Raw genomic sequence first — 22786 nt, 5'->3', positions numbered from 1 at the left:
AAGCAACTGAGAGAGAGGCTGTACCCTGCAAAGCCACAGGTGCCGAGCTGCCCAAGAGCATGGGAACCCACCTCTTGCATCAGTGTGACCTAGACATGAGACATGGAGTCAAAGGAGATCATTTTGGAGCTTTGAGATTTGACTACTCCACTGGATTTTGGACTTGCATGGGGCCTGTACCCCTTTGTTTGGGCCAATTTCTTCCACTGCCTGAACCCCCATTGTATCCTGGAAGTAACAAACTTGGTTTTATTTTACAGACTCATAGGCAGAAGGGACTTGTCTTGTCTCAGATAAGGCTTTGGACTGTGGACGTTTGAGTTAATGCTGAAATGAGTTAAAACTTTGGGGGACTCTTGGGAAGGCTTGATTGGCTTTGAAATGTGGGGATATGAGATTTGGGAGGGGCCAGGGGTGGAATGGTATGGTTTGCCTGTGTCCCCACCCAAATCTCATCTTGAATTCCCACATGTTGTGGGAGGGACCCAGTGGGAGGTAGTTGAATAATGGGAGGTAGTTGAATAATTCCTGTGCTATTCTCATATAATTAATATATGAGAATCACCAGATCTGATGATTATATAACGGGGAGTTTCTCTGCATAAGCTCTCTACTCTTGTCTGCTGCCATGTGAGACATGCCTTTCACCTTCCACCATGATTGTGAGGCCTCCCCAGCCATGTGGAACTATAGGTCCATTACACCTCTTTCTTTTTTAAATCGCTTAGTCTCTGATATGTCTTTATCAGCAGCATGAAAATGGACTAATACACCCATAAATATGTACAAATAAAAAAAAAAAAAGAAAATAACAGTTCAGTCTAAACGGATTATTTACATAAGCCCAGGGTGCTGCAGATGGTTATCTAGTGCTGGCTCCTAGAAGGATTATTGCAGTGATTTTCATATCTACATATTGAATGCTTACAATGTACACTTGCGTAAGACCATAGAAAACAGATCATTCTGATCCTTCCATTTTTCATTATTTGTTAATTAACCTATAAAACTAGAAATGAAAACAATGGCAAAACTGGAAGTATACAACCTTTCAGACTAATACTATGAATCCCTTCTCCCAGATCTTTTTCTGTTGGTCTCTCAGGATCTTTATCCTAAACTAGTCATCATCTTAGTTTATTTTCTGTTGTTATAACAGAATACCACAGACTGTGTAATTTACAAAGAAAAATACATTTAATTTTCACAGTCCTGGAAGCAGGGAAGGCTGCTAGCATCTGGTGAGGGCCTTTTTGCTGTGTCATATCATAGCAGAAGGCAAGTGTGTGCTAGCTCAGGTTTCTCTTCCTCTTATAAAGCCACCAGTCCCATTGTGAGGGTCCCACTCTGATGATGTTATCTAATCCTAATTACCTCCCAAAGGCCCCACCTCCAAATTTTATCACTATATGTTTGGGGATTGAGTTTCGAACACACGAAATGTTGAGGATACAGTCAAGTCATAGCACCAATTTAAGGGCTCCAAAGGCTCCTTTTCTCCTGGTTTGCATTTCTTTTGGATTTTTTCAAGACCTCCTTTATTTTTATCATACTTGAAACCATGTGGTAGGTGTGTCATTGATTTTTAGGAAAGACAGAAGGCATGACGCATGCTGCTTTTGTTGTAACTGAAATGTAAGGTTATAATAAATTTGATTAAGGCTTTATCTTCAGTCGAACCATATGGTTAACTCTAAAGAAACAGAATCATATAACAATTCTGCAACTCTGGGTAAAGTTTTCAGTTTAATTCAGCAGATATTTATTGACCATTTCCTATGTTTCGAGTAGCATCTGTATATGGGGAAAGGCAGAAATAGTAATATTTCATGATGAATGACTTTTATGACTTGCCATGAAAGGGAACAAAAGTGACGTGTGTGTGTGTGTATGTGTGTCTGTGTGTATAAGCTTGAGATGAGGAACTGTATATAAACATGTGCCTAACTAATTTTGACACAAGCTATGATGTGATAAGTGCCTAAGTGTTTCCTGATTCCTCTGTGGCTAAATCAACACTTCTACCACCTCTTTAGACACTATAAAATCATGTACTTCTTTTGTGCAGCTGTTACAGTTGTAATAATATATTAGTTTGCATGACTATTTGGCTAAATTTTCAATAAGTACTTTGGCTTTTTGGAAATCAGAGATTATTGTGTGAAAGTTCTATGCTAAGAAATATGTGCAGTTAAGCTCCAAAGAACGGCACCTAATCCAGCCAGGGAAGGTTTGTTGACAGAGGTGATAATGAATCCAAGTTTTGAAGGGTGGGTATGAACTCACTGGAAGAAGAAAGCAAGCAGGATAGTCTAAACAAGTGAAATATCATGTGCAAAAACATGTAGACACGAACACAAAACAGTTCACCTCAGGCAACGCATGGTGGCTCACGCCTGTAATTCCAGCACTTTGAGAGGCTGAGGCAGGCATATCACGAAGTCAAGAGATCAAGACCATCCTGGCCAACATGGTGAAACCCGTCTCTACTAAAAATACAAAAATTAACTGGGCATGGTGGTGCACACCTCTAGTTCCAGCTACTCAGGAGGCTGAGGCAGGAGCATCATTTGAACCTGGGAGGCGGAGGTTGCAGTGAGCCAAGACGGTGCCACTGAATTCTAACCTGACAACAGAGCGAGACTCTAACTCAAAAAAAAAAGAAGAGAAAAAAACAATGAGACTCAAGGACATGGACTAAGTTCAAGTACAGAGATAAAAGAAGACAAGCAAATCATCGTAGGTTTTATGTACCAAACTTAAATTGTTGACTTAATCTTCAATACTATGAAAAGTTTCTGAAGAGCCACATTCTTTAGGGACTTGAGTTTTGGGGTGATTATTTTGGCAGTATGGAGGCCAAATTTAAGGCAGTTGGAATATTTTTGTAAATATGTTTTAGTAATTAGGCAAGACATGATCAGGGCCTGAAGGAAGGCAAGAATAAAGTGACGGATGTTAGAGAAGTTAAACAAAGTATCTATAATACTCTGTTTGATTGGAGATAAGTTAGCAAGAACAGTTTAGGATGGCTCACAAGGCTTTGAATTTGGAAACTGGATAATTAGATGTAGTTGTTCATTAAAATATGGAGTTCAAGAAGTTTAGAGGGAAAGAAATGTGTCCAGTTGTAGTTATGTTTTTTTTTTTTTTTTATTAATACCTGTGGATCCTTTAGTAGAGATTTCCAGGGAAACTTGGAAATAGATGATTAAACCTATGTAGGTATCTTGTCAGCAGACACAGATCCAGGAGTTATCAATAGTGCAAGAATTTTAATGTGTAAGAAAATGTCCAGTAACAGCAAAAATGGAGAAGAGATTGAAGCTTGGTAAATAGTAACACTTAGAGGATGGCAGAAAGAGAACTATGATGTTAATAGAGAAGTAGAAGGAAAACCGAGAGAAAAATGGTGTTTCTGAAGATGAGGAAGAGTTTCTTGAAATAGAATGATCAATAATTTTAACACATATAATTATTGCATATTTGTAGCATTAGGACAAAATGTGCCCATTGTATCTGGAATAGCATTGATTATGGTGATTTTATAAAAAGAACTTTGGTGAGATTGTGCAAGCAAGAGGCAGCACTCAGTGGCTTTAAGAAAGAAAAATACTGAAGTGAAGGTAGTACATATAGCCTCTTCTTTAAGATGTTTGTATGTTTGTGGAAGGGAAGAAAGAGGATAGAAAAATAATGCACAAAGGAGATTTCAAAATTCCACATATGGCTCTTGCCTGGTATGTGACAGTGGCAACTTTGGGCTTAACCTGTGTTATGCCCAGGCACAAAGATATATACACATGTATACTTGTGAATATATTTGTGTGCATAACCATCACCTTAAAGGGGCTAAAATATTCATTCTCCAAATTACTGCATGTCCAACAAACCTTCGATATGGATCCTAATGAACTTCTCCAGTTAACCCTTTTTCTCCTCCTTTTCCTACTCTAACCATTGCCCCACAACCACTTGTATTAGGACAGTTAAAAGCTTGCCATCAGGAAAGTTAGCCAAAGTCATAAGTTTAGACTCTTTCCTATGCTCTTTTCTGAAAGTTAACACTAATAGAAACCTCATAGTTTACCGTAAAGGCAATGCTTATTTTTACTGGTCAGATCTTTAAATGAATGACTACTTTTTGCTTCTAGAAAGCAGACAATCTACAGAGAAAATTCAATTTCCAGGGAAAAGAAAAATGTCCTGAAATCATTTCTATGCGTATTATCAAGTAAGTTTTTTGATTCTGATGCTATCAAAATCAAGGGCAGCATCATAGTGTCTTTTAAAGAATATTGCACTAGGAAGGAAGGGGGCAGCAGGGGTTCTGAGCCACTTAGTCGCAGCCCTGCTGCTGGGGGCCAGGTGACTTTTGAAGAAGTCAGTGTTCCTTTTTTTTTTTTTTTTTCTGTTAAAGGATGGAGTTAGAAAATAAACGTCTACCATGGGTTGACTTATGTTAAAATTTTATTCCCTAAACCCCCAAATGAATTCATTCCACAAATACATTTCCTTCTCCTATCTGCAATTTGGAAGAATCTCTTCTTTACAAATGTCATGATACTACTATGTGGTTTTACATGGTTTGCATCCCTCCTAGGCAATCAGAATTGCTCTTCTCATCTGTGCTATCGCTATAGGTTTCACATTTCTCTGCCCATTGTTTGTATAGCTATATATTCTTTCCATCTCTATGAGATAGTGAGTCCACTGAGGGCAGGGTTATATTTAAACAAAATATGCACTTGCTAAATGTGCAGTGAATAGAAATGAGTATTTTAAAATTCATTTAACAGGTGGACTTAATAGTATCTTATAAAATTTGATGACAGTGTTGTTCGGAGAGCTTGGATAATATGAAAGCTAAAAGAGGTTGGGTGAATCTTTATTATCAGACTTGGGTAGAGCTCTTTATTACTGTTTTGGTGTCTTTAATACTCAAGATTGTTGAAATTCCAGAAGGGCATGTGGGAATCAAACATGGTTTCTATCAATCGCATGGAAGTAACTGTTTTTCCCAATGTCACCTAAATGTAAGACTTCCCATTTAAAAATGAATATATGATTTGAAAATAAAATAAGAGTAGCAGCTCAGATTTATGGCACTTTGGAAATTTCTTATCATTTACTCATGCATCCCTTTGTCTTGGAGGATAAGGATCATCAAAACTTGAACTCCTTTTGGTACCAACATTCTACTGTTAGGCGCGGAGAAGTTATGATTCTCACTTAGGTCTTCTGATTCTCAGGCATCAAGACTATATCCCGTTGCAACTTAGAAATAACATTTCTAGTCCCTGTGTGTCTCCTTCACATTCCGGATTTTTGTATTTTAATTAAGTTTAGTAATAAATACGTTTTAAAAATCAAAGCAAAATTCATGTAATTGATTTTTGTTGTTATATGTTATTTATTGTGAAGAAGTAATAGGCATACGGTGCACGTTTACGTTATAAAATGGAACGCAGTCAAAAGTAAGTCTCCGTCTCTCTGTTCTGTTCTGCTACCTAATCTTTCTCCCTGAGACTACAACTGATGCCAATTTCTTATGTACCTTTTCAGAAAGAGTCCATGAGTTTATAAACATGAATGTATGCACATTCTTCTTTTCTAGATTACACAAATTGTGGCAAGCTAAATATATATATATTCTTTTATATGGTTATTAAATTCAGTAATAAATTTCACAAATCTATTCATATCAATACATATAGTGTGGCTACATTAAAAAAAATTGTAGCACATTACTTTATGGGAATATACCAAAATGTAAGTTAGTTCCCTCCTGATAGATTAGTATCACTAGTATTAAATAGTGTTATCAACAATGTTGTACTGACTACTTTGTGCAGTTGTCACTGTTGTATGCTTATACAACTATATCTAAAATATCTACATAAGAAATTGCCAAAGGGGAAATTGGCTTTTTAAAGTTTGAAGGGTAGAGACAAATAGCTATCCATAAAGGCATTAATGCTTGCTTTTACCAAGAATGTATTTCCTTTATATTTACCATTTCCTTTATATTTTCTCTAGTACACTAAGTTACCAAACATTTTTATCCTTGAAATCTTATATGGTATTAATCTTTTATTTTGGATATATTTAGTATTTCTCTCATGTGTGAATCTTATGACTTTTCAAATGTTTAAAAATATCTTCTATCTAATTCATAGACTCACTCTAAATTCTTTCTGGGCTATGGTTTTTAAATGTAACATAGAATTACAAATATTTTTCCCAATTGGAAAATCACAAAAAGTCCCCATTTTTTCATTTCATCAATATTTAAATAAATTATTTCTTACATATTCTAGGTACCAACATATACAAACATAAAAGATATGAACATGAACACCAAAATTTGGAGGTGAAAAAGCCTCATAGTCTCTTGGGACGGAAAATATATATGTGCAAGCTGAATAAAATAAATCCTATAATAGAGGAACTACAGTGTGCTCTGGGAACTACGAGGAAGCTGTGACTGCTTTGGGGGCGGAGATAGGAGGGAAAGTTTACCAGAGAGATGGCTGTGGTTTCTATGGTAGGTCTCAAGAAATGTGTGTAATTTATAGGGTCAGAGAAGTGTTCAGGTGATAGGAGAAAAGGGTGGAAACATCCATTTCGTATTGTGCCCCTCTTTTGGTAATGAGTTTTGACTAATGGGTGATTTCTTTTTTTCCTTGACATTCATAAGTATTTATTATCTTGAACTGATTGGCCTCATATTTTGCAAAATAATTTTTTGACCTCATATTTTACTATGATGATTTAAAAAATTTTCCTTCTATTTGAATTAGATAACTCACCTTTCAAGTTTTCTTATGGCCAACGAGCTCTGTGTTTATTCGAGACAACTTGTTAAAGTGCTATTAGAAGAGATCGAAAATGTCCAACTGCAGCGGTAAATCTGGGAGGTATCTATTCGAAGATAAGAAAAAAGTTCTCAAACAAATGACAAAATGTTCAAACTCAATCATAATTAGACATATGCAAATTAAAACATTACAATCAAACTGACATAAATGAAAAAGTAGGACAATACATTATGTTGGTAAGGCTGTGGGAAAATAGGGAATTGCTGGCAAGAATCTAAATTCATACAAGCCTTCAGGAGTGAAATTCAGCAATACTTAGCATAAATATCTATACACATACTTTTCAACCCAGCATTTCCATTTCTAGGAAGCTACCCTGGAGGCACACAGAGTATATTTCTCACAGGAGTATTGGTTAGCAGTGTTTTCTACAATATGAAAATGCTGCACATAAAGTTACTTATTGCAGCATTGTTTATAATAGCACAATACTGGAAACAATCAAAAGACCACTACATAGAAGAGTGTGTGTGCATTTGTACAAAAGAAGCACAGGCAAGATAAACTAAAGAAACCAGTTACCTATAGGCAGTGCATGAGAAATAAGTGGAAAAAAAGAGTGAACAGGAACTGGCCAGGAGGGATGATGAGGGAATAACAATTACCAAGCTATACTTTTTGGTAAAGCTTAGACTGTAAGTACTATAGTAATGTTTCACGCACCCAAATAAAAAAAAATAATTTAAGTTAATGAAATTTAGTTAAATAATCAAAATCAATGTGTATGGAATATAAGTTTATAAATGAATAACCAAATCATACTGAAGAGGATGGGCAAGTAAAGAAACAACCTAAGTCACTTTTAAAAGAAAATGAAATTTTGATTGGATACTGTAAAGTTCAAGACAAAAATAAGTGCATATAAATACTGCACTCTTGTAATCAGTGTTTCTCACAGGAATATCAGTTAGCAATTCTCTAACTACCTTAAGTGTAGTAGGATTTAATAAATAAGTGAATATATTATAAATAACGAAAGTCGGGTTTTTCACTGTTAGAAAGAAGTTACAAATAAGGAAAAGGCAAAAAATAAAATGAACCTGGTGGTATTGACTTAGGATCGAAATATTAATGATATCTATCTCTATCTCTATCTCTACATGATATATCTGTATCTATCTAAAAAGATATACCGATAGAAACGTAGGAATAAATATGATGTAGGTATATGCATATATAAATTTCCTAGCTCTCTCTGCTGAGAGGGCCTAAGAGCAATAACACCCCAATAAAAATGAGCACACTTAGCACTCAGATCTTGGTTGCTATATATTGTTCTCCAAAGAAAGAACTCAGACTCATTGAGCAATCAGTTGATGCCAGGGCTAGGGTAGGGGGACAAAATAATAAACTTGGAACATTACGTGATACCAAAAAATTAAGGAACTGCTAAAAAAAATGGGGGTATGTCAAAAGGACACAATAACAAATCAGAAGGATCTCCCAATGGCTAAAGCCAGAACAATTTTAGCCACAAAATAAATAATGATAGTATTGGATTATAATCCTTAGACTAAATATCCTTGAGGCCATACCGATATAAATAAATAACTGAATGCGTAAATAAATGCAGGAGAAGTAACAGCTGTTACAGAAGAACTCCTATTACTTTAGAAAGAATAAAGGAAATACAAAAGTCACTGTTGGGCAAATGGCACAGTAATAATTGCTGCAAGCAAGATCTGTCAGTGGATGCTAAAATCAGTGGATAAAAGAAGAAAAACAGGACATTAGCACAGCATCAAAGTTTTTCCTCAATATATTTATCAATTATAAATGAAAAAAATGTAACTTTACAGTATGGAAATCTAGTAGACATAACCTGAACCAGGCAATCAAGGTTAATATCACTAACTAACATCATGTACTCTCCCCCCTGCCATAATGATATACTAAGAAGGATACAACATCTCTTCTATGGCATTCTTGCCAAATGAATAACCTTAGACTAATCATTAGAAAAAACTGGACAAACCCACATTGAAAGACATTCTGCAAAATATTTGACCAATACTTATTACAAGTGCCAAGGTACTGAAAGACAGGGAGACCGAGGGACCATCACAGATTGAAGGAGATTCAAGTGACATGACAATCAAATGCAATATAGGTCCTAGTTGGATCTGGTACAGAAAAAGGACATGAGGGTCGGGGAGAACTGGTGAAAGCTGAATAAAGTTTGTAGTTTAGTTAATCACAAGGTACTAGTGTAAATGTTCTGGGTTTGTACACTGGTTATAAAAGTCATGGGAGGTGATTGGATCACGGGGAGGATGCCCCCATGCTGTTCTCATGATACTGAGGGAATTCTCACGAGATCTGATGGTTTTATAAGGGGCTTTTCCCTGCTTCATTTTGCATTTCTCTCTCCTGTCACCATATGAAGAAGGATGTGTTTGCTTCCACTTCTGCCATGACTGTAAGTTTCCTGAGGCAAGCTCCTCAGCCATGCAGAACTGAGTCAATTAAACCACTTTCCTTTATAAAAAAAAAAAAAAAAAATAGGGAAATTGGGTAAACGGTAGGTATGGACTCTCAGTCTTATTTTACAACATTTGCATAAGTGGAAACTTATTTAAAGATAAAAAAGTTTGGAAAATAATAGAAGGAGATAATGAAGATGAAGAAGAGGAAGAGAAGGAGAAGGAGGAAGAAGAGGAACAGGAGTGGTGGGGAGAGGAAGGAAAATGAAATAAAAAAGAACAAAAGGAAGAAGAGAAATTTTAAAATAACATGTTTGCTTTTTTAAAAACAGTATGAAGATTGTATTTGAAAGTATTGCTAAGATGAGAGGTACAGGCATGGTTCTGTGCCCTTTCACAGTCAATGGGCTATATGCATAACACGGAACAAAAATACCATGTTAGATATCATACTGATTTTCATCTTTTAGATTATATGCTGGTTTCTTTTTTTTTTTTTTTTTTTTTTGAGACGGAGTCTCGCTCTGTTGCCCAGGCTGGAGTGCAGAGGCCGGATCTCAGCTCACTGCAAGCTCCGCCTCCCGAGTTTACGCCATTCTCCTGCCTCAGCCTCCCGAGTAGCTGGGACTACAGGCGCCCGCCACCTCGCCCGGCTAGATTTTTGTATTTTTTTTGTAGAGACGGGGTTTCACCATGTTAGCCAGGATGGTCTCAATCTCCTGACCTCGTGATCCGCCCGTCTCGGCCTCCCAAAGTGCTGGGATTACAGGCTTGAGCCACTGCGCCCGGCCTATATGTTGGTTTCTTTGTGAAAATAAATTTAATATCAATTCAACAGATATTTTGCCATTGATATACTCATTAAAAGTTTTGCAACCTAGCACGATTCTTTATATGTTATTACCAATTCAACATTTGCTTCCAAACAGATAAATACAGATTAATTGCACAGCTGATGCCAAGAGTGAACAGATGCCTATATTTAGTGTTAATAGAAAATATCTTAGATAAGTCACAATTTAAATATCTCAGAACTCCCTTACACAATTACTAATTTCCACAAACTCTTAGTAATTATTTTTAAAAAGAAAAAATTGGGGTACTAGGAATCCAAACACGTTCATCCATCATTATATACCAGAATTCCTAATCCTTCTCAAAAAGTGCTAACTTATTGTATTTTGAAGCCACACTGGTGAGTCACTTGCTAGAATTTGTCCAAGATGTCTAAGTCAATTAGAGAACAGAAAGAATGGCTAACTTTAAAAATCTCAATTAGAGGCCGGGCGCGGTGGCTCAAGCCTGTAATCCCAGCACTTTGGGAGGCCGAGATGGGTGGATCACGAGGTCAGGAGATGGAGACCATCCTGGCTAACACAGTGAAACCCCTTCTCTACTAAAAATACAAAAAATTAGCCGGGTGTGGTGGCGGCGCCTGTAGTCCCAGCTACTCGGGAGGCTGAGGCAGGAGAATGGCGGGAACCCGGGAGGCGGAGCTTGCAGTGAGCCGAGATCGGGCCACTGCACTCCAGCCTGGGCGACAGAGCGAGACTCCGCCTCAAAAAAAAAAAAGCATGCACATTGAAATCCTGATAAGTGTAAGAACCTTTTTTTAAAAAATAAAAAACTGTCTAAGTAATACAATTCCAGTGATCAAGTTTTTTATACTTACTTACAAAGTAGAAACTTACTTTGATATATATTATACTTACAAAGTATGAACTTACTATTATCAAATGTCCATACTATACAGTAAGAAAATATTTTGCATTAAAATGTTACGTGCCCTCTGAACTCATCTGAGAGCTCAATAACAACAAAAAAATCTATAAATGTAATACTTCAGTTTGTTTTTATAAGTACTGTGATGGACTATTTCCTCTCTGGTCATAAGAATCACTGTGATGGCCATTTAAACAATACAGTACACCATTTGAATCTTAATTGTACTGAGTTGGCTTTCCCGCTCTGCATCCTAAACGTTTACAATCCTGTTGTGGAGTCAGAAGAGTCACACATAATTGCTTCCTATAATCAAATAATAGAACCACTGTATTAGACCTTAATAGTCTAACACCCAGAACCCAGGGAGGTTGGTAAAACACCTTATCTTGCAAAGATAATTAAAATCTTCAAAGCACTTTCACATGTTTTACCTAATTGAATTCTTGCCACAACCTTGCCAGGAGGCAGAGAGGGTTATGATAAATATAAAAACTGATGGTCAGGAGGTCATATGTGTTTTAAAATCACATATGGACCTGTTCACTCTGCTCACGTTCCGTCGAGGGAACCACGGCATTGTCCTGTTCATTTGCTATTTTTCCAGGAATAGCACTTTCCTCAAAGTAAGGAAATAGCTCTAGGCATTGGGTTCCAGAATAGGAGAGCTCTACTGGAAAACTGGGTTCTGCTGCAGCACAAAGGACTATTTTTAGATGTTTTCCTTTTGCTAATTGTCTCTCCCTCTGTGGGGAATTTCTATGGGTAGAATCCCAGATGAGCCAAGTTTCTCACTAATTCTGAGACAGGAAAGATGAAGGCCATGGCTCAGGTTGCCCTGGGGCTGCATAACTTCTTCGGTGATGTCAGTGCAGAGGTCTTTAGCAAGAGCTTCAGGGACCTTGGAGCTTAAAGAGCTTGTGATACCACTGAACAACAGGACTAAGAGGCGACTAGAAAGAAAGGCCTAGGCATATCTTCTTGAATCTTGGAATCACCCCAAATGACCTTTCCTGGAGCTTGAGCTTTGAGAGGAGCTAAGAGGGTGTGAACCCAGTGGTGGCTGTAAGCTCAAGCCGCCCTCCAGATGTTCTGGGTTTTTTTCCATCACCTCTGAGAGGAAACAGGAAGAGACTTCTTCCAGGCAACTTCAAACGTCATTTCAAGTGTTAGGGAACATCAGTGGAACCGCGAAAGGTGTGATGCAAACCATTTTTACTCCCTTGCAAGGAAGAGCTAACCAGTTAGTGCTAGGCAGCCCTGAGACAATGGGTGGAACAAAGGTGAAGTCAGTTGTTGGCTCAACCTCAGAGAAAACCTAACAGTTTTCGTGCAATGAATTACCTAGGGAGCTGCTGAGTTCTCTGCCAGCTGGACTATTCCAGCAGAAATTCACTGGTATGAACACTGGCATTCATTGGAAAGAAAATGATTCACAACCCTAGAGGTGGGGTCTAAATAATAATAATCGCAAACACTATTTTAGCACTTACTTTATAACAAGTGTTTTCTTAACTCTCAGGGGGTGTATGAGACAGATGCTATCTTTAACTTTCTTTTAAAGATGAGAAAATTGAGGGACAGAGAGGTTAAGTAATTTGTTCAAGGTCACACACCTAGTAGGAATTTGAACTTAGGCTGCTTGTCTCTAGTGTCTGTGCTCTTAACCACTTGCTGTATTGCTAAGTGTCCCCTAAGGTCCCCTCTTGCCCTGAGATTCCACATAGGGTGACTTCCTGTCACTTCGACAGCATTCTTCCCATGCTTACTCACTGCACTTCCAAAAGGGCATTGTTGGAATCATGAAAAGAAAAAAAAAAAAAGAGTCAAGGAGTCAAGGGGGCTGCTGGGGAAAAAAAAAAGTCGAGATCTTTAAACTCATGGAGAAGCTGTTTGGTCATCTTGGCGGGCTGGCAGAGGCAGAGCCTGCCAGAATACTGGCGCCAAAGCGAAGCGCTCTTTTGTCTTCAGATTTCCCGCCTCACCTGCCTCCTCTCCCTCTGTCCCTTCTAGCCCCACTTCCCACTGCACCTATGCTAAGCTTTTCCAAGAGCCTGAAAGGCACGGGGACAAACAAGCACGCCGCTGCCAATCCTCTATGTCACACCCTCTTCCCCACCCAGATTGACGGGGAGCCGCCCAGGGTGGTAAGTGACTTACTCAAGGACACACGAGCCCCGACCAGAAAACCCAGGTGTCCAGACTCCCACATCGGCACTCTGTCCACGCCTACGCACACCTGACTTTTCACAGCCAGCACCCAAGAGCTTTCTTTCTTCCACGTCCCCGCCTCCCTACCCCACCCCCTAGTTCCCTAGAGTCGCTTCTGACGCTCTGCAGCCTCCGGGGTCCAGCCCTCCCTGCAGTGCTTCCCTTCCGCCGGATTCCCAAGCCGGAGTCGCCCTGGGCCGCGCGGAGCTCGCGGGACCGCTGCCTTCCGGGCTCGAAGCCGCGCAGCCCTCTCAGCGCCCCGAGCCCGGGACGGCTGGGACACCGAGGTAGGTTCCCAGCGCACAGGGTCTGGCGCCGAGGGCAGGAGCAGGGGAGGTGCCACGGCCCCCGGTCCAGAAGGCACCTGTAAGGAAGCACCGACCCGCAGTGACGTCCTCCGCGTCGTCCTCAGACCAGCCGCCGCCTCCGGAAGGTCTCAAGGGGCCGCGTTCGAGCCCCCCGAGGGGTGGCGGCGCCTCTGGCTCTCGGAGGGCTGCCCCCGGCGGAGCGGCACTTCCTCGTCCCGGCTCGCCCCCTGCCGGCGCCCGGGCGCCCTCCCGCTCCATGTGCGAACTCCCCTCCACCTGGGCGCGCGCGATGGACTCGGGACCCGGCTGCCGAAGACAGGCCGCCTGTTGGTTGGACGACTAGCGCAGGTGGGCGGGGAGTTGACCAACCCCACACACGCGCTTCTCCATGAAGATCCTTGAGCTTTCTCTGAAGAAAGGAGTGCATATGCTGCAGTGTCTCTGTGGAAGGAGCCTGAGGTCCAGCGACAGCCCAAGTGGTGAGAACATGTTCTTTCCCCAGCCCCAAAACACTGCAGAATGCCCCCCTCCCTTCTCCCGGGGCCCTCTCCGCCGCCCTCCTCTGCTTGATTCGGCGCTGCTTGTGTCGGAGGGAAGGCGTTTCCCGACTGGGGCCCCTCCGCTGGTTCTGTCTGTGGGTATTTTTTTTTTTTCTTTTAAATCCCTGAAGTCATCGACGCGTTGTAGGGGGAGCGCGTTAGCTTTCGCCGGGCGCGCCTGGGCTGAAACCTGCGGGTCTCTCTCCGAGCGCTGCTGGCTGTGACCTGCGTTCCCACCTTCTCGCGGACCCCTCCTTGCCATTTGTGAGGGCGGCGCGCGGCTTGGAGTTGTTCAGTGTCTCCAAAAAGTTGCTCGTGCGTTCCACAGGAGAGGGGACTTTTAAACAGATGGCTGGCAAGGCAGGTATCTTTTCTTTTTCTTGCTTTGTCTGAAAAGTAGACATCTGGCGGTGGTTAGGGGTACGTTTGCCCTGGAGATTGAGCGATTTCTGTCCTTGGCGCTGAAGCATGAGGGTCCCCGTTAGTCTTGGGCTTCAACCCGGTCCCCCGGGAAAGACTCCAGGGAGGAAAAGAATGAAAATCAGACCCTTTGAATGAACCGAGATATTGAGAAAGGCCATTAAAAACTTACTGAAAAAAAAAAAACCAAAACAAAAAACCCACCAAACTAATATCAAATAAGTGTGACTCTTTTCTGCTGAAGTCTTGCAAAATGGTGTGCCGTTTCACCACGTTTCCTCCATTGTCTATCTCTAATTGTTTAAGGTTCTTTAAAAGGTTTGTATAAGTTATCTTTAAAGTGATGTGTCTATTAATCTTGCAAGTGCGAATTCAGTTTCTGTGTCTTTTGATTTTCCTTTTACAAACTGGGAGTGGAGTGTGGGGAGAGAACAATGACACCCTAATACATCCAAACAAGTGCCTTTTTGCCAAAAAATATACGTTTTTGATCCATGAATTCCAAATAACTTTACTTTTCAAAAATTTAACAACATTATACAAGATTTCGTGTTTAAAACTCCATATGTTATTTTGGAGAGTCTGATTCATTTGGTTATGGCACCTATTTTCACTCTGTTCTCGAGCTATGAAAATTATATTTGGAAAGATTAGAATATATGTAGGTTTCATTCATTCTTTTAGATCTTTGACTTTGTGGTTACTCATCAGTATAAATGAAATATAAAACTACTTAAAAGGAACTAATTATAATTAAATAGAAAACTACTTAAGAAGAGCTAATTTATGAAATTGCTGAACACACTTTCAAAATGAAATCAGCAACAAGATCTCATTTTTACTTCCATGTAGTTCAGAAGATTATTTATACATTCTTTTTTACATTATATTTGTAAGTACTGAAAGGCATCATGCCACTATATTCTAAACGAAGTGTCTTTATGTTAAAGTTTCGTGTTTTGATATACATATTTCAAGAAGCCAGTACAGATGTGTGTTATCATTTCATTTTTCCTGGTCGACAGTAAATATAATATGAATAGATTATAACTTGGATATATGTCTCTTAGGAGTGAAAATTTTAAAACTGTGTAGGGTATGTAATGAAGACAGGGCAGTCTCTCATGTCAAATTAGGAAAGATATTCAATTTACCTGCAGAGTCAGTTTCCCAAATAGCGATAGAGCCAAATAGAAGGGTTAACTTATGTGATTGGACAGCATAGTTTGTTGCAAGTATGGGACCGATTTAGTTGTAACAGTCTCAATAAGTCACTACCCATCTTTGAAACTCATTATTTTTATCTTACAACAGTGAAAATGATAGACATAGCCTGTTTTTTAAAATACATATTTGACTATACCCTAGGTTTAACAGTGATTCTATGGAAACTTGTGTTTTATTTATATATGCAATTTTACTTAGTGGGGTAGAGAAATTCTTGTAAAACGGTATTTAGTTCCAAGTAGTGAAGTTTCCTTCCCACCCTTTCCACAGGCAGAGGTAATATATGGTTATGTATCAGGAGACTGTTTCTTGGAACAAATTACCTTTTAGAAAATTGTGACTCTTTTAAACTTATGATCTTGTGTAACTAACATGGCCTTGCTGTTTCCGAATTAGTGCATAAATGTAAATTACTATAATAATGGTACCTACCTAATAGATTGTAGTAAACATTAAATGAATCAATAGCAGCTAAAGATTTAGTCGAGCTCTCATGGTATGCCAGGCACTGTTCTAAGAACTTTATATTATATACCTATTATATATGCAACTATATATTATATATATACCTATTATAGCCTATTATATACCATATGCTTAGTATATTTTAGGTCTTTTATTATTGTGTTCTATTTTAAAGAGATTTTTTTCATATGGCCTGTGCCATTAGCATGACCTCACAGCAATTTTTCATGTAATATTGCCATGCCCAGTGTGCATATGCAAATTGAGGTAATGATATCAAATTTTTTTTTTCGTGGAGCAAATGTATAAAAATAGAGCTCAAATGAACAACTCCAATTTTTAAAACTAACTTATGGAGAACTTAAGTAATATTTAAACAATGTCGGCATGGATAACAAAGTTTTATACCAGCTGCTGCTTCTCCATTATTTTACAGTTGAGGGAGGTGAGGCCCACAGAAGGGAAGTGACATAATTTGTTACAATAGATTAAAAGATTCTCCTAACAGATTGCTGAATAGTTGGAATTATAAGCATTTTGATATTTTATTTGTTTTATTAAATGAATGGTACTAAGAAAATACAAACTAATCATTTATTTTGAGCTTTTTAGTATCATTAAAATATGTTATTGCTCCTGTCTTTCCTCTATGTTATCAGATATGAATGTCTTGTCTAGTTTATCCATCATATTAGTTTCTAAGTCCTTGGTACTGCAGTAGGATGGGCATAAGCTATCAAATGGAAGACAGTCTTAGACAAGGTTGAATGGATTGTTTAAGGCTAAATTCTGGGTCCCTTATGATCCTTTTTATTTCTCCATTTCTCAAAATGAAATTGTTTTAAGCATGTAGAGCTCATCCATTAAATGAAAGATATGAAGTTTAAGATGCTAAACAATATTGCTCAGGTTAAATGGCACTCGTATTAATCTGATAAAATATTAAGTATTTAGTTCAAAGGGAAAGTAAAGCAAGTGCATCTTTCTCTAGAAATAGAACCTTTACAGAGAAAAAGGCTCACAGAAGAGTAGCAATTAGAACAACAGCTAATGCCTGTTCCCAGTCCTCTCAAAATGTAGTCGGGGGAAAAGTGGAAGCAATCCATCCGAGTGTTGCTAAGATTGCAGGTTTCTCATCACCTCAGCAGGAAAGACCGTTACAGTGTTGTAGAAGAGGAATTCCTGTCTTAACCAGGCTCCTGAGAAAGCTGGGTTAGGCCTCAACGTGAAACAGAAGGGCAGCATTTTTGGCAGTAGGTCCCTACAGTAGTAGTAGTAGTAGTAGTGGCAGGTGTGTGTGTGTGTGTGTACACACAATTGCTTCCTTGCTTGCCTGTGTTATCACTTGGGCTATCCCAGAAAATCAACCTCCTTCTGTGTATAGTCATGACTCTTCTGTGTTATTTACTCAGGGGCTTCTCAGCCTGGTAGCCTGAAGGATTATCAGATACCTGGAGACTGAGCTAAACAATCACATCAAGTGGCCTTGATATGGAATTGAAACACTCTAGGCAAAAATAGCTCAACGATCCTACAAGAAAACACATACCCCAAACTCTGTCTTTCCTAACCCCTGAAAACCTGTGGTCTTTTTACTATCACTATAGTTTAGTGATTTGGCATTCTATTTTCTAGAATGCCATATAGTTGGAATAAGATAGTGTATAGCCTTTTTGTATTGACTTCTTTCACTTAGTAATATGAATTTAAGTTTCCTCCAGGTCTTCTCGTGGTGTAATAGCTTATTTCTTTTTAGCACTGCATAATATTCCATTACTTGGATGTGCCACAATTTATTTATCCATTCACCTACTACAGAACATCTTGGCTGCTGCAAGACTTGGAAATGATGAAGAATAATGTTGCTATAAACATCCATGTACATGTTTTTCTGTGAACATAAGTTTTCAGCCTGTTTGGGTAAATATCAAGGAGCACAGCTATTGGATTGTATAGTAACAGTGTTTAGTTTGGTAAGACAGTGTCAAACTGTCTTTCAAAGTTGCTGTACCATTTGGCTGTCCCACCAGCAATGAATGCAGGTTCCTGGTGCTCCACATACTTGTCAGTGTTGTCAATGTTTTGGATTTTGGGCATTCTAATAAGTGTGGAGTAAGTTCTCATTATTGACGCAATTTGCAATTCCCTGATGGCATATGATATTGAATATCTTTTCATGTCCTTGCTTACCATCTGTGTATTTTCTCTGGCGAGGTGTCTCTTAATGTCTTTTGACCAGTTTTAAATGAGGCTGTTCATTTCTCATTGTTGAATTGTCATTAGCACTTTTCACCCAGTATTTTGGATCCTCCTGCTGAGCATATTGTTGGATGGCATTATCCCATTCATTGGAAGTTAGGTGTGGCTGTATGACTTGCTCAGGCAAATGAAATGTGAGCAGAAGTGACATACTGGAAGCTTTCATAGCCTGAGCACAACTCACCTGAGGTTCTTTGCTGCTGCTGACGTTCAAGGCAGTGTGTACCCTTAGCCTGTGTGCCTGAGAATCTGTGATGAAGAGCCCCGCCATATGACCCATGATGGACATTTAATGCAAATAAAAAGTTACAACCTCTTTTTGTGAGTAACTTCAATGTTTAAGTTAGTGTATTATCTAGCTTGCCTTGGTTGATATGATAAGGCAGTGCAGCTTAAATAATAAGATTTAATGGAGAGTTACTGATCTGTGTTGCAGACTCTTTTTAGTTAAAATGCTCTAATTTCTCTATGATACCATGTGTAGTATCTAATAAATAGATGTATTGATTTCTGTTTGTAGTCTTTTGATAATTAGCTTAGCATACCAAATTATGAGGTTTTGTTATTACAGTTCTAGCTAGTGTGTGTCCTGAGGCTAGTTGGTGCCTTAGTCCTTCAATGATATTGATCTCTTTTTCAAAGGCGTAATTAATCCCTGCTGATGTTTTTCAAGAACTTTGAGATTATTCTTTCAAAGTAATTTAATTGTAATTGTATTTAACAATTTAATTGTAATTTAATTGTAAGACTGTAATTTAATTGCAAGACTCTGAAAAACTCAGTCATTCCTTTCTACTTACTGTAAAATGTGGAAATTACCTTTTGCTGCTCACAATCACGTTATCTCCATTGCCTGGAAAGCAGTGACAATGTGGTAGCTTTCATCACTGCTGCAGTTCTGCCAGGCAATGGAAACTGCAAATAAATGCTCCTTTTCTTCTCTCAACTTATAAACAAAGAGTTGTGTGCATTGGAAAGAGTATCAGTGAAGTAGTTTATGGTGAAAGGATAGGCTCAATGCTCCCATCTGGGTTATGGGCCAGCAATCCGTTTGCCTGGCTCTGTGTTAAGCACAGAAGAAGAGAGAAGGGAACGCAGACTTTTTCTGGAGCCTAGGGTACTTGCACCATGCCAATTCACCGTCCTAATTGCCAGCCCTCCCTTCTTTCTTTCCCTCTCCATCCGAGAGTAGACAGTTAGAGAAATATGTCTCTTGCTTCAGAGATTGCCATTTTCCAATTTAGCAAAAAAATCCTTCAGGATTGATTGTATCTAGCTTCTGTTTTAGGCAATAGAGACTCAGCAGAGAGATCTATACCTATAAGCGAAAGATACCAAACAAGGCCAAAGTGCCAAAATGAAGTAATTAGGAGTCTCAGTTTGTTTCAGTTCAAGAACCCTTATTTGATTTAATGTTTAATGGTAAGAATCACCTCAAGGAAGGAATAATTAATTCAGTCTAAGATTCGCGATAATCTCCCTGAGCTTGAAAAGCATTTAGGAGTTCACAAGGAAGTGCTGGGGTATGACAGATGAGAGCTTTAATGGAAATGAGTAGTATCTCCGTATATTTTACTGGAAAAATGTGTTTGAATAAAACTAAGATAAAGATATAAAAAGAAGCAATTTTTTACAAAAGGCAATTACCCTACAACTCAATTCAAGTCTACTTAGCTTTGTCCATATTCAGATATCCTGCAAAGTTACCTACGTGATATCTTTTCTCTGCTCTTGCTTCAACGTAAATCCGTTTATTTACAGCCAGATATATTAGAAATCAGCTTCTTAGAAAGGTGCAAGTTCTATTCCGTAGTACCAGAGTTATAAAGGGACATCCAGTGAGTACTTCTAGATCTGTTCTCTCAATTTCTATGGAGTGTCTTAAAACAATGGAATTCTTTTTCTTTGTCTAATTTAGTGTATGCAATTGTTATCTTTATGCCATGTAATTTTCACTGCACAATATTATGAATGTCATGTTTGAACATTTCTTCTGATGCCATTAAATGTGGGGCATTTGCATTTCATAGGGTGCCTATCAGAAAGATACTGTGACTCTTTTTGAGACAATCTCTCTTTCTGAAATGATCTTTCTTGTTTATACATAAGCTTCTAGTACCGACCTACCCCCTCCACTCATTACTGTTTATAGAAACGATAGCATTGCAGTTGGTGTCACTGATTGCCCACGTTGTTACTTCAATGAAGCCAGCTGGGATGCGATTGCATGGTCTTTAAATAAAACTTAGTGACACAAAATGAATCTCTTTTTTCGAGGGGAGAGGGGTTGTTGCTAGCTGGATCATTTTTCTAAGGCACTAATTATTTGCTTAACTTGAAGAAACTTGAGAACCAGTGAATCGCCATCTTGGTTCAGCATCTGACCTTGGCCCTAAGGAACTTGTGGGTGGATACAGAGTTACAGTCATTATGAAGCCATTCTCAAAATGATGATGATGATCCTTTTACCCCAACTCATTCCACCATTCTGCAAATAAGTCATTGACTAGAGATAGTAGACGTGCCTGTGGTTCCAGTTCCTCAAAGGCTGAGGCCAGAAGATTAATTGAGATCAGGAATTCTGGGCAGTAATAGCCCTTTCAGCCTGGTGACAGTCTTCTGGTCACAAGCAGCCTGGGGATTACCTGAAAGTGGTGAAAAGGAGAGTGAAAAGTTGGGGTTGCATTTTCTAAAACTGCCACGGTATGGAATATGGAGAACATCAATCATTACCTTTGATCTTTGGGCTTGCAAACCTTATCGTGAAATAAAGTAAGATAGCATTCCTCCTTACAGTTATGTAAGACAAATTAGGAAACCGGGACTTCCCCAGGTGAAGATTTAGGTCTTTGTACATTATTTTATCCTGAAAAAATGTATAAATTTTAAATATGTTTATATCTATTTAAAATGTCTGTGTGTGTGTGTGTGTGTGTGTGTGTGTGTGTGTGTGTGTATTTGGTCAAATGCATTAAAAATTGCTAATGGCAGTATAAACTACAACTAAAGGCTAAGCCCCTTAACTGATTGAATGAACCCTGTCTCAGCCAAGAGGCTTACCCCAGAAAAGCCTTAAAAGCCTTAAACACTGAGTTCATGGCCGTGACTAGATGGGAGGTCAGATTTGCCCTGTTATATCCCCTCTGTTTTGCAGTTTGGACACCACTGACCAGCATTAATGTTAAAATGGAGATCATAAGGCTGACAGAACAGATTCTTCGTGGCCGTAAATTAGCAAATTGTAAATAGAATCTGAGGTCATCCCAGGCAGGGGTTAAGTTATGCACCCCTACACTGAAAGAATAAACTATGTTGGCCAGGCACGGTGGCTCATGCCTGTAATCCAAGCACTTTGGGAGACTGAGGCGGGCAGATTACCTGAGGTTGAGAGTTCAGGACCAGCATGGTGAAACCCCATCTCTACTAAAAATGTAAAAAATTAGCTGGTTGCAGTGTTGCATGCCTGTAATCCCAGCTACTCTGGAGGTTGAGGCAGGAGAATCACTTGAACACGGGAGGCGGAGGTTGCGGTGAGCCAAGCTCATGCCACTGCACTCCATCCAGCCTGGGCTACAGAGGGAGACTTTGTCTCAAAACAAAACGAAACAAACAAACAAACCAAAACAAAACAAAAAAACCAAAAAAAGAATAAACTATGTTCTAACTGCCACAAGGTCTTTGTTTTTCTCTAGCAGCTGAACAGGCACTGGCTTTGAGATAAGCAATTACAGCTCCACCAAATTCTAACTGACCCCCAACTTCTCCTGCACAAGTGATAACTGTAGCTTTGATTGGACAAGAGATTGACATCAGTAACTTTCTCCTGATAAGAGACCATGACCATGCACTGGCTCTGGCTGGCTTACAGAAGCTGTGTACTTGAGTGCTTTCCTTCCTGTCCCTGCTTTACCTTTTGACCCACTGGGTCCAATTGTAATACACTTAATGTTAAGCCTCCACCCCAAAGTGAACATAGGTCATATGTTACATGCATATTTGTTCAGTATGCATGCATCAGAACTACCTTCATGAATATTCATAACTCCTCCTATAACCTGTTGAATAGCTATATTTAGCCAACCTATTTAGCATAAAGCTCCTAGCCCAACCCCTCCTCCTTTGAAGGTCCTGTCTCTGGTCTTTGCCAGAGCTACACTTCCCAGTCTGCAGGAATGGCCACCTAGCAGGCTGTTACCCTTGATAAGAAATAAAATTTCCTTTGCACATTTATAATTCTGTGATTTTTCTTTTCTTTTTTTTTTTTTTTTGAGACTGAGTCTGGCTCTGTCCCCCCGGGTGGGGGGCAGGGGCCGGATCTCAGCTCCCTGCAA

General features: G+C 39.2%; 1 protein-coding gene across 2 annotated transcripts in view; it reads left to right on the top strand.

Moving 5' to 3' along the window:
* The window catches only part of FGF12 (fibroblast growth factor 12), a 584720-nt gene that overhangs the window by 198440 nt on the left and 363494 nt on the right, over nt 1–22786 (top strand). Inside the window, exon 1 of one of the 2 annotated variants that reach the window (XM_025376975.1) lies at nt 13785–14024. The exons of the other annotated variant lie outside the window; for it this stretch is intronic. Within the exon in view, the coding sequence (XP_025232760.1) occupies nt 13934–14024 (91 nt within the window). The 5' untranslated portion in view covers nt 13785–13933. Of the gene's footprint in view, nt 1–13784; nt 14025–22786 lie in introns of those variants that run through there. 2 annotated transcript variants of the gene reach the window in all.

The sequence above is a fragment of the Theropithecus gelada genome, chromosome 2, assembly GCF_003255815.1.
Source record: "Theropithecus gelada isolate Dixy chromosome 2, Tgel_1.0, whole genome shotgun sequence".
Taxonomy (NCBI): Eukaryota; Metazoa; Chordata; class Mammalia; order Primates; family Cercopithecidae; genus Theropithecus; species Theropithecus gelada.
The sequence above is the reverse complement of the archived record's forward strand: the minus strand, read 5'-3'. Positions and strand labels throughout refer to the sequence as shown.